The sequence below is a fragment of the Lonchura striata genome, chromosome 8 (genome assembly GCF_050655825.1).
Source record: "Lonchura striata isolate lonStrDom1 chromosome 8, ASM5065582v1, whole genome shotgun sequence".
NCBI lineage: Eukaryota > Metazoa > Chordata > Aves > Passeriformes > Estrildidae > Lonchura > Lonchura striata.
Window position 1 is genome coordinate 24,578,955 of NC_140710.1, and position 12,635 is coordinate 24,591,589.

The 12,635-nt window shown below is 46.0% G+C and overlaps 1 protein-coding gene across 2 annotated transcripts in view; it reads left to right on the forward strand.

Moving 5' to 3' along the window:
* Positions 1 to 12,635, forward strand: part of HMCN1 (hemicentin 1) — a 166,013-nt gene continuing 153,378 nt past the window's right edge. For both annotated transcript variants that reach the window (XM_021525146.3, XM_085586606.1), the window contains exon 1: positions 1 to 932. In XM_021525146.3, coding sequence (XP_021380821.2) covers positions 677 to 932 — 256 coding nt within the window. In that variant the 5' untranslated portion in view covers positions 1 to 676. The remainder of the gene's footprint in view (positions 933 to 12,635) is intronic.

Consider the following 12,635-nt stretch of genomic DNA (forward strand, 5'->3'; position numbering starts at 1 on the left):
CGGTAGCGAAGGCGGAGCGGGGCCGCAGCCGCGCGCAGACAAAAGCGGCGGCGCTTCCTGCGGGGGAGCTCCTGGGGGGAGCGGGCGGGGGGCGACGGGGTCCGCTCTGCTCGGTCTTTGCTCCCCTCGGCTTGTCCCCCTCCGTCCCGGCTTATCCCCGCGCTCTCCGGGTCCGTCCCGGCTTATCCCCGCGCTCTCCGGGTCCGTCCCGGCTTATCCCCGCGCTCTCCGGGTCCGTCCCGGCTTATCCCCGCGCTCTCCGGGTCCGTCCCGGTTTATCCCCTCGCTCTCCCCGCTCAGTCCCGGTTTATCCCCGCGCTCTCCGGGTCCGTCCCGCTCTGTCCCCGCGCTCTCCCCGCTCAGTCCCGGCTTATCCCCGCGCTCTCCGGGTCCGTCTCGGTTTATCCCCGCGCTCTCCGGGTCCGTCCCGCTCTGTCCCCGCGCTCTCCCCGCTCAGTCCCGGTTTATCCCCGCGCTCTCCGGGTCCGTCCCGCTCTATCCCCGCGCTCTCCCCGCTCAGTCCCGGTTTATCCCCGCGCTCTCCCCGCTCAGTCCCGGTTTATCCCCGCGCTCTCCGGGTCCGTCCCGCTCTGTCCCCGCGCTCTCCGGGTCCGTCCCGCTCTGTCCCCGCGCTCTCCGGGTGTGTCTGTGTTCCCCCGCCCGGGTGCCCGCAGTGATGGCCGTGGCCGGGAGCCGCGGGGCGCTGGGCACGGCGCTGCTGCTGCTGCTCGCCCTGAGCGCCCGCGCCGTGCCCGAGCCCGAGGCGGTGCCCGAGGGAGCCTCCACCCTGGCCTTCGTCTTCGATGTGACCGGCTCCATGTACGACGACTTGGTGCAAGTCATCGAGGGCGCATCCAAGATCCTGGAGACATCGCTGAAGAGACCCAAGCGGCCGCTGTACAACTTCGCGCTGGTGCCGTTCCACGACCCAGGTAGGGCATTCCCCCTGGGGGCCGAGCGGGACCTGGCTGCGGCGGGCAGGAGCCGGGAAGAGCAGCAGGGAGCTCCCGAGTGCTGGCAAGAGATTGGGTTTCCTGCGCTTGCAGAGACTGGAGCCTAAGTGTTCCTGTCCCATCCTAGTCGTTCTTGCCGCACGCGTTTCTCTGCCGAGGGCGAGTAACATTTTGTGACCACCACCTCCCTGTCTCTCTACAAAGTTTCCCAAAGCCTTCAGGATAGACTGGAGTGGGCTCTAATTGCGCTTTGTGCACCAGAGTGGCTTAAGCTGTCAAATACTCACCTTAGTTGTTCAGCTACGAGCTGAAGTAGTGTCAGTGAACTGCACGTGTAGTAGTTACTGTGCTGCTGAGTTTTTTTCCAATGTCCTTCCATGGGAGTGCACTTAAGAACATGAACAATGCAGTTGCACTCTTCCTCTTGTCTTATTATCCCATGTTTACATTCAGAAACTTGAGTGAAATTAACACGGTGTGGTTTTTTTGGTTGGGTCTTCTTTCTTTTTTTACCCCTTGTGCTGTACATCGTGCATTCCTCTCTTCCAGCATCTGTTTTTTGTTCCCTTCCTATCAATTTTCTCTGGCTCTCTTCCTCTTTCCTTGTCAAATTCTTCTGTTGACTTGAAGAGGAAATAGGAACAGGATGCCCCAGGCTGGTGAAGTGTGCTGTACTGTACAGTAAAAACTCCCTCAAAAAGAAAAGAAAAAAGAATCAGAAAAGGGGAAAAGCCCTTGAAAATTACTTTTGGGCTTTAGTTCCCATGGAATATCTCAGAATATGCTCAATGCTTAAGAATTCTATTTTTGCAGGCATGTCACCAAAAAAATGGATATCCTCTCTATTTCCTCCCAGTCAAAGATTCTTCTGTTTACAAGATATATGTTTGCTATTGGTATAAATACCTTAAACCAAATGCTTAGAAAATTAGAAGGAATGGCTTGTATAGGTTCTCTTTTCTTTCCTTACAAAGAGCTCTTCATTGTAGTATCAGTGTTCTATCACAAAAGGGTCCTTACTGTATCTACATTTGGTGTAATTTTCATTTTGTTTTCCCTCTGTTCCCCCTGCCCCCCCATTTTTTGTTATTTTATGGAACAAACTTACATGGGACTTAAAAAGCATCATGCCACAGCAATAACCAAGAAGGGAAAGATTTGGGTCAAGAGTAGAACCTAGAACTCTTTTATATCCTTCTGGAAAATCAACTTCATCTCTTTGGAGCTGTTTTTCAATTGAATAGCCAGAAAATCAAGAGGATGGGTTAGGAATGTTTTGGTTTGATTTCTCTCAATGATCACTTTCTTCACTTTAGTAAGCAGAAAGGGATTCAGGGTAGGAGTTGATAGTTCTCTTTTTCAGAGACTAGCCCATCCACAAGAGCAAGAAGGTCTTGTGTGGTGCACTTTTAGTTTGCAGGTTTGTGTGGTGGTCCTTTGTTCTTGTGTATGCTCAGTAGAAAGAAGTCTCAGCTTTCTCTCACAGGTCCTGTGCTTAGTTTTCATCACAGACCTCTTTCACATCATCTGTTTCAATAGCTCCTGTTTTCTTTCTCATCTCATGTGTTTTCATTCAATTTTTCTTCTGCACATTTTCACCTTTTCGGTCTTTTTTCCCATCCTCCTCACATTCTTGCTCCCACTGCCTCTCCAGGTTCTTTGCTTGTGTTCCAGACTGACTCCTTTGACCATGCTTTGCTGTACCACCCCTCCTTGCTCCCTGCTTGAGTCACATTTTCCCACTCACTGACTCCTTGCTTCCTTGCCTCCTCCCCCATTCCCTCTCCTTGCACAGGAGATCCCTTTCCTTGGCAACTGTTAGACTTCATTCAGTGGAGTGACTGAAACTGAAACCTGCAGAGAACTGACCTGTACAGCCCAGAGCTGCTGGCAAACGTGCCTCAGAGTATCCTGTTACACTTCTCTGTGTGGAAGTCCAACTTCCCTGAGGGGGCCTTACTTCTTAGTGTGATGTGTAATTTGTGAGGGCAGGGAGCTCTCTCAAAGTGGAGGATGGACAATTTTCAACTTCATTTTGTACTAGTTTCTGAAAACAATTTATTTGGTCTTTCTCAGAGTTAGAAAGACACACCACAGGCCAATGTCTTGAATTTTATGTATGTGTAAGGTCCAGATGACTGCTGCTCATCTGTACCATATATCTGATGATGACCATGCTGAGGCACTTGAAAAGAAAATGCAAGAAATGCTGTTGTGACCACAAACCTCATAAAAGTATTGCCTGGCAAGTATTTCACAGCATCCAATTTGTTTACCTAGTGTTGTTCTTTCTGAAGGCTGCTCAATTGAATTAATGAACATTAAGCTATTTTTTTTCACAAGTTGTGTTGTTATTCACTTAAATCTTCTTCCAAAAAAAGAGCTTTATATGTAGCTGCCTCACAGGCAAATTTTCTGGATGTTTTGGTGAGGCCTCAAGCTGTGCCAGGGCAGGTTCAGGTTGGACATTAGGGAAAACCTTTTCACCGAAAGGGCTGTAAAGCATTTGCACAGACTGCCCAGGGAGGTGGTGGAATCCCCATCTCTGGAGGTGTTCAAAAACCAAATGGCATGTGGCACCTGGGGAAAAAGTTTAGTGGTGATGGTGTTGGGTTGATGGTTGGACTTGATGATATGAAAGATGTTTTCCAACCTGAATGATTCTGTGACTCTGTGACTGTGATGTGCCAATGCACTGGCGTGTGTGATGTCATGTTTTCCCTACTGCAGTGGCATTTTGGTCAAACAGGAATACAAGTATAGTTTTAGTATCAAACCTGAGGCTTTTGGCACAGAATTATGGCTTATGGAAAAATTTGTCATGGGTTTCACATCCTATACCATGTACCATCTGGTGGGATGCAGAGAGTTCAACTCTGGAAAAACCTTTTGCTTTGGATTCTACTTTGTGAATAACCATGTGCAGTGCTTTAACAGATTACAGAGAAATTTTTTATGGTGGGCTTTCAATGCCTGAATGTGATCACAGAACTTTGTAGATAGTGAAAAGGGCTGTTGACTAAGAAAACTCTTGCCAGACTTGTGTTCAATGGAAAAACTGGCGTGGGGGGTGGAAAATTGTCCCAAATTTAAGAAGAGTTGGCACAGGAAAATTTTGAACTGGAGCTAAAGCTGAAGATCAGCGAATGCTTTTGTAGTTGCGTGTTGTGGGTCCTGATGTCCTACTAACTCCCATTGTATCCTGTGGAAATGGGATTTGACTTGGAATGTCTTTATTTAACATCTGTGGCCAGCTTTGCTATTTTTTCTTTATGCCATTAAGGAATTTTGGAATGGAAAATAAGCCTGAGAGAAGTAATTCATCCCTAGTATTTTTCTGTAAAGCTAATGGAATTATACCAGTCATAACTCACTCTGTGTGATTTAATCAAGCATTCCTTAAGTGTGAATGGCTATTCTATAGACCAAACTCCAGTAATTAATTAGGAGAAAAATGAAGGGAATATATAACCTCTGGACTTCCTAGGGTAGAGGATGGTGTTTGCCTGTTCTTATTCTGCATATCTACAGAACTGTGATCATCTCCTGACTCTTTTCTTACAAATCAAATAGAAAACACTGTGGGAGAAAAGGGGAAACATTAATAATGCTTAGTTTAGATGGGAAAACAGTACTGAACTTAAGTCACATAGTAAGTGTGTAGGAGAAAAGGGAATAAATTTTTCTTTCCCTTGATCCCACTCTTCTCTTTTGAGAGAGTAAAGCTCTTTCCTATCTTGAAGTGAAGTTATGCACATGGTTAAGCACATAGGTATATTTAAGTGGAGTCTCCTTTAACAGACTGGCAGGGCTGTGTCTGTAACATGGTTAGGCTGCTGAGCCACATACTAGCTTGGATCAAATTCAGGAGGTCATATGAAAAGTCTGGGAACTTTGGGTTTTGCAGGTTTGATAGATTTTTTTAGAAGTTTTAATGAAGAAGTAATGTTTTTTCCAGAGGAGGAATTATGTGAAATTAAAATTAGGCTATTAATGGAGTTAAAGTTTTTCATACTTCCTGACAGAAAAAGTACTGTGGGTGTGCAGATGGATAATGAAGGGAGAGGGGAAGGCACTCCTGTGTCCTTGCTGTACCCTCAGCTGGATGGTATCACAGATGATGTCCTGCCTCTTCTTCTCACATCAGCTCTCCTGACAGCCCTTCTGCCATGTTCTGCCCTGCACTTTTGCATTCTTCCGTCGCTTGAGGTCTTTGATCTTTGGCTTTACTCTCAGATTTATGAGTGCCTAAACTCAGTGTGTAAATCAGTTGGCCCTTCTGGTATAGCCTGAAGAAGAGGGGCATTGTCTTCAGCATTCCCTCTGCTTCCTTTGCGGGGTGGAAGAAGTGCTTCAAGACTTGTTATTAGTTTCAGTAAAGAACAGGAACGTGGCTGTGGAAAACACAACTGCAGCAGTGGTTTTCAAGGCAGGGAGAACAAGTTTAAGGGAAATGTGGTATTCTGTACTGGTATCTGAGTTTGCCCACACCACGGAAAGGGGATGGGGGCAGCATGAAAAAAGATTGGTATCACAGAAGCTGAGGCTGCCCCTGGATCCCTGGAAGTGTCCAAGGCCAGGATGGATGGGACTTGGAGCAACCTGGGCTAGTGGAAGATGTCTGTGCCCATGGCAGGGGTGAGCCTGCATGAGCTTTAAGATCCCTTCTGACTGAAGCCAGCCTGTGATCTTTTGATTTTAATGAAAAGGAAGACAGCTGAAAGAGGGAGAGGAATATGACCCTGTGTTCCTGACCACATTCTGGAGGCCTCCTTACCTTTCTTAGTAGGTAAAACTGCTTAAAACTGTTTGAAAACTGTCTTCTATTTGAACTAGATAAATTATTAGGTTGCCCAGAAGAAATAAGTAAAGTTTCCGTGGGCAAATATTTTGTGAAAACTGGGTATGTATCAAAATCCCATAGTTTTTATAGGATAATGTATTGGTTTTGCATGAACTGGTTTTTGGTAGCAGAGAGGGGTCACAAAGAGGGTTCTTGTGAAAAGCTCCTGGAAGCTTCCACTGTGTCCAGCAGAGCCAGTCCCTGATGGCTCTGAAGCTGGGACATGCTGCTGGCCAAAACTGAGCCAACAAGAGAGATGCCTCTGGGATAACAGATTTAAAAAGAAAATCAAAACAAAGTGGACACAGGTTTTTCTCCTAGTCAGAGAAGAGGAGGAGGTGAGAACATGTGAGGGAGACACCAAGGTCAGTGGAGAAGGAGGGGCAGGAGGTGCTCCAGGGGCCAGAGCTGAGATTCTTCTGCAGCCATGGTGAGACCAGGGTGAAGCAGCTGTGCCCCTTCATGGGGATCCATGGGGGATGCAGAGATCCACCCCCAGCCCCTGGGGATCCATGGGGGATGCAGAGATCCACCCCCAGTCCATGGGGATCCATGGGGGATGCAGAGATCCACCCCCAGCCCATGGGGATCCATGGGGGAGGCTGTGTTCAGGGAAGATCCCTGGGGGAGGCTGTGACTCAGGGAAGATCCCTGGAGGAGGCTGTGTTCAGGGAAGATCCCTGGAGGAGGCTGTGTTCAGGGAAGATCCCTGGGGGAGGCTGTGTTCAGGGAAGATCCCTGGGGGAGGCTGTGTTCAGTGCAGCCCCAGTGCAGAGAGGCCCCTGCTCCCAGGCTGGAGCAGCCTGTCCTTGCAGGACTGCAGCCCATGGACAGAGAGCCCAGAGCAGCAGTTTTGGGAGGGTTCTGTGCCTGTGGCAGGGACTCACCTTGTGGCAGGTGAGGTTTGGCTGCTGCTCGTGGGAGTGGCCCCACGCTGGAGAAGTTCACAGGGAACTGTCTCCTGTGGAGGGACCCCAGGGTCTCACAGGGAAAGGACTCCTCTCCTGAGCAGGATGAAAATCTGGGAGGTGAACTGACCGAAACCCCCACACCCTGTCTCCCTGTGCTGTCGGTGGGAAGGAGGCAGGGGCTGGGGGGAAAAATGGTGATTTAAGGGCTTATTTTACTTCTCATTATCCTCCTCTGATTTTGTCAGCAATAAATTCACTTTCCAACCTTAAGTTTGCTCTTGAAATGTTCTCTCCTGGTCCTTATCACAATTCACAAAGATTTTGTTGACTCTTTTCCCTTTCATTTGCCCAGCTGTGGTAGGGGAGGATGAGTGAGCAACTCCTGTGGGTGCTTGGCATTGGGCCAGTATAAAACCACAACAGATAAATTGAGAAGAATTGCCTCAATTCTTTTTGGAAAGAGTAAGGTCAGAGACCAAGAAAATTATGCTCTCTACTTAATTCAAGTAGTTGTCTTATTTGAGAGTTGGGTGGCTTTTATATTGCTACCAATATTGAAAGGGGGGTGGGGGGGGGGGGAAGTGCTAATTTAGGAAGTCTCATCTCCTTCTTTTGATGGATCACAAAATACCAGATTAAAGCTGGTGACATCCTATCTGTCAGAGCTCTGTGTTTGGTGGCCTCAAATTTGTGAACATCCCATCTGACAACTCAAGGATATGTAAGGATTTGGGGTTTTTTGGAAGCTGGTTTATTTTGGACTTAGATACACAGTGACAGCAATAATGAGCACACGTCCAAATTCTGAGGTTTTTCCTTGGTGTTTTAGGAGATGCAGTGTAAAAGCACAAGTGCTCAGTTCTGTCTTGGTATGTCTGAGGGCAAATGATAAGCAGACCTGGGTATAATAATTGGGAATTCTGCTCTTTTGTGCTAAAACTGATGAAGTATTGCTATTAATATTTCACAAGTGACAATTTCAATGGAAAATACTGCTTCCCTAAAGCTCAATAACTCCTCTATGGTGTTACCACTACCAAGTGTTATTGTTGCTGTCATCAGGTGAGTGGCTGTCACCAATGCAGTGTAAGTGAACAGTTCTGGGCTGATAAAGATGAAGTCTAAAACACTTAAAGACATTTTCCATCTCTAAGGCTTCTGGGATAACTGTACGGACCATGTGGGAAATGAGTATTTGAAACCTTATTGTCATCCTTAATGGAGACATTGTGATATCTATAAAATGAATACCCTGTGATTGCATGGATGTTTTCTTGTTCCTCTAGAAGGATTTATCTGGGGTCCCTCTAAAAGTAGCTGCTTATAGAGATTAGAGAACACAGCAAGTATTGCCAGTGCCAGAAGCTCCAAAATCTGTGAGACAGCCAAAACGTTGTGACATGATCCAAAAGCCTGTTAAAACATCACTTACAACTTATTTTTCTGCTGTCTTAACTCTGCGTGTCCAGCCCAGAAGGTATGCACAAGGGTGAATTTCCCCTCTGATTCTTGAATCCTTCTGGCAAGAGGAAGAATTATTCTCCCTGTTTTAATCTGAAGATACAGTAGAGATTCTTTCCTTGGGAAAAAAGAAAATATAATGCCTCAAGTACATAATGTTTTTTTGCTTTGAATTACAAATTATTTTTCATGTTACATTTGAAATTGTTGCCTACAGAACTTAGAAGCTACTTGTTTTGCTTTGCTCTCCTCAGCTCCAAGTGATTATTATTCCAAGGGAAGCTTTGCAACTCAACAACAACGTATTCTGGTGCTTTCTGTCCTTAAAATTAGTTCTGATGTAGTTTATCAGGTGAGCCTTGCTGTTTGTTAGCAGTGTGCACCTTTTCCCTAGAGCTGGAATTTGCATGGAGGATACTTCACCTGTTGTGTCCCAGGTAAAAGTCATAGTGCCTTTGTTAACTCAACTTTTAGGTATGTGACAATTCACAGAGAGATCTCCTCTCAGTTTCTTAATCACTTTTTAAACAAAGAAACTTTCTCATTCACCTTCCTCTTGTCTTTCCTGCACTCTGAATTTATCTCCCAGGGGTTACAGCAGCTTGTGTTTCACACAATCACACAGAGAAGCCCAATTAATCCTATTCATGGCAGTAATTGTTTAACACTGGCTACCGGTCTTGATGGGAGCTCTGTGGTATGGAAAGCAAAGAGCAATTTCTGCTGCTGCATGCATCTCCTGGATTGGTTTAAATGCACACAAATCAAATTCCTACTGCTGTATGAAAAGCAGATATTTGATGCAGATCCTCAAGTACAATTAATCTATGAATAAGCTGTCCCTCCCTGAGACTGATACAGTGTCATGTTTTCATCTGGAGAAAACAACTGTTTCCTGATAATGCATGGTAATGAAGTGACTAAGGAGCCATGAATATCGGATACGTCTTTTATCTCACTTTAACTGAGGCAATAGTGTTCATCGTAAAGAGAATTGTCACAGAAATATGACAGGAAAGTTGAAAAGGAGGCCAATCATAGTATTTCCTTCTTGAAAATGCCAAGCTTCCTCTTTTCAAGTGCCAATCTGTGAGGAAAACTAGGAAAAAATATGTCTTTGTGGTGGGGAATAAGAATCATAGAATTGTTAAGAGAGGTTAATTATTAAGAGGTTGGATGAGACCTCTTAAGATCACTGAGTCCAACCACTAATCCAGTGCTGCCATGTTCACCATTAAAGCATGACCCCAAGTGTCATACTGACATGTCTTTTGGACGCCTGCTGGGATGGTGATTCCTCCACTGCCCTGGGTAGCCTGTTCCAATGCTTAGTCAATAATTTTTTCCCAGTTTTCAATCTTAACCTCCTCAGAAGCAATTTGAGGCTTTTTCCTCTCATCTTATCCCTTGTTCCGTGGGAGCAGAGCCCGACCCCAGTAGCTGTCCCCTCCTGCCAGGAGGTTGTGCAGAGCCACAAGGTCCCCCTGAGCCTCCTTTTCTCCAGGCTGAGCCCCTTTCCCTCTCTCAGCCACTCCTGGTGATCCAGCCCCTTCCCCAGTTCTGTTCCCTTCCCTGGACATGAATTAATAGTGAATGAATACCTTTAGGGAAGAGAATGTAGTTGAATTCTCAGGGTAGAATGAAGGAAAAGAGCCATCCAAGACCTGAAAACTGGTGAAACTGACCCTCTGATCCTTAATCCTTGCTTTGTGTGCTGCACTGCTGTCCAGCAGGACTGACTTGATTAGGATGAGGCATGAGGCCATGCCCAGGTGCCTTTTGAAAGCTCACTATTGTGTGTTGCAGAGAGTGAACTGTACCTGTCCTGCTGAGAGGACATGGAGTGATGGGGCTCCCTGTGCTGATACAAATTGTGTTTGAGCTTTTCTTAACCAATGGGGAGCATAAGGAATTTGTATTGGGTTGGTGATTTTTTTCAATGCATCTTGCAATGTTCGTTCTGTATTCTGCTGGGCCAACTTATAAGAAACCTTAGAGCTATTTCCCCTGTACTGTGAAAACAGGGAATGGTCATGACCAAAGGCTGCCAGAGCTCCAGGAGCTTTTGGACAGTGCTCTCAGGCACAGGATGGGATTGTTGGGGTGTCTTGTGTGTGGTCAGGGATTGGACTGGATGATCCTTGTGGATCCTTACAAACTCAAGGTACTTTGCGATTCTATGACTTGAAGTCTCTGTCATCTTTTTTCTTACTTGTGCTTTATCCTTTGTGGGCATATCAGAGGCTGCTTGGAATTCATACTAGTATGGATTCTGCTCAGTAGAGGATCTGGCTAAACCAGATTAGTGACTATGGAAAAGGAGCAGATACTTCATTTAGTTAATGTACTTTGAATGCGGCCTTAAGCCTGGCAGGAGGAACCCTTTAGACAGAGAGCCCTCAGATGCCAGTTGGTATATATTTTCCAGTCAATGATTTAATTGTTGGCATATGCTGTGACTTTGGTTTTGAAGGAGACACATGCATCAGAGGAAATATTGAGAACATATGTTTTTCAGCTTGCAAATGGCAAAACAGTTTCTCTGTTGAAAGAGAGTGATGGTGTTACTTGATCAGCTCACCATGACTTGGTAATCAGCAGTTGTGTTAGAAGGAATAGGATGGATTCAATGAAATGTGCTCTGGGCTGGCTGCTTTTTGTGCTTCATTACTCCAGCCAGGGAAAATGTTTTACCCCTCACTTACATTGTTAGACATAATGTGCTTTTTATAACTGTTGCTGGTGTTTAGGATTTCCTGTTTGAGGTGTGCTGCTCTGAGATCAGATTTATGAGATCCTTCAGTGATGCTGTCAATGAATTCATGCCATGACGTTGTTGTTTGGTGAACTCTGGGTCCAAGATTTGCATTTTGCAAAGGGATTGTTTGCAGTGTTGCATTTTTAAGGGGGTGAATGGTTTAGGTGAAGCATATCCCCTTGTGGTCTATGGTTAAGCTTCTTTTGTTGCTTTTTGAGGAACATATGCAACCTACTCTTTGGTAATTGGTTTTGCTAGAGGAGAAGCACAATGAATTCATGTTTCTAAAGCACTTGGATGGGATCATGTTATGTCAAGATCCATGAAGCCACGGCACTGAGGACAGGACTAATCACAGTTCACGTCAGGCACTTAACTGAAGACGCTCAGCTGAGGGGCTGGTGACCCAGAGGCTCTTTCTATAAATCGTGAAATGAAGCTGGCATCTTAAGGAACAATTAATCCCCTGTGAATTTTTAAATACTCTTTGGAGATCTCATTTGCTTTCACTAGCTGTGGAGGAAGCAAAGGTTAGTTCAATCAAAGCCCTGAATTTAGAACATAGGAAGTTAATTAAGAGGCTTTCTGCTTTCTAACATTCTGCACTGGGCTGACTGTCCACGTAATAGTCCCTGAGGCTTGTTTCACACTTAGGTTTTCATCCTACCACAGGGATTCCAAGGGCTCTCGGGGGGGAAATAGGTTATTCCCACATGGTGATTTCCTGGCTCCCATCAGCAGCTGAAGATGGCCCCCGACTGGGCAGCCCCAGCACACCCTGAGGGCTCCTGTGAGTCTGCTTTGCCAAGGGCCTTGGTGCATGTCTGATCACGGGCTGCTCAGGAGCTCATGCACCTTCTGTGCCCTCTCCACAGGTTATTGGCAGGGTTTGAACTTTGGGTGTTGGGAGACCCCTCCTGTGTCAGCTGAAGGAGTAACACTGGCAGCTCCAAGGCCGATAGTGCCATGGGACAATTCCCAGGCAGGGGCTGGGATGTGCCTTGTGCTGTGTACTGCAAATGTAAACAGGCCCTGTGTGTTCATGCAGCAACATTAACCTACTGTTCTGTATCCCTGTGCTCCTCCATCTTGATTTGCTGTGGCACCCTTTGTTCTCCTCTTCACTCTGATCACTTTGCCAAGTTGTAGCCCTTCTCCTGCAACATTCCTAGCCTTGATTTCAGTCTACAAGGCATTACTGGTAAGATGTATGGATTTTTGCAGATGACATATTCCCAGACAGAGAGCCAGCATGTGGCAAACACCACAAGCAACCGGAGAGAACTGAAAGGGTTGAATTTCCTCACAGTGATGTGTCCCTGTTAGCAGGCTCATCCATTCTCACTGGAGTAGTTGCTTCCTTACCACTTGCTCTTGGGTAAGTGTGATATAGGTACAATGAATGAAAACGTGTGTGATATAGGTACAATGAATTAATATTATGCAACATTAAAAGCCAATTTCATGTAGCCTGATACATAGTGGAGCCAAATATCAACTTCATAAAGATAAATTACAACCAGCAGAGCTTGCGCAGCAAAGAGAGGTAACCAAAGCAGAACAGTACCCCAGCTCTCAGCCTGGAAAAATGCTGCTGAAGTGGAGTGAGTGGGGGTGGGTTTGCAGCATGGAATGAAAACGAAGGAATGTCTTGTGTTGCTGTAGTCCCTGCTAAATGTCTGGGCTATTTGCTTGGGATAGGAGCTCTG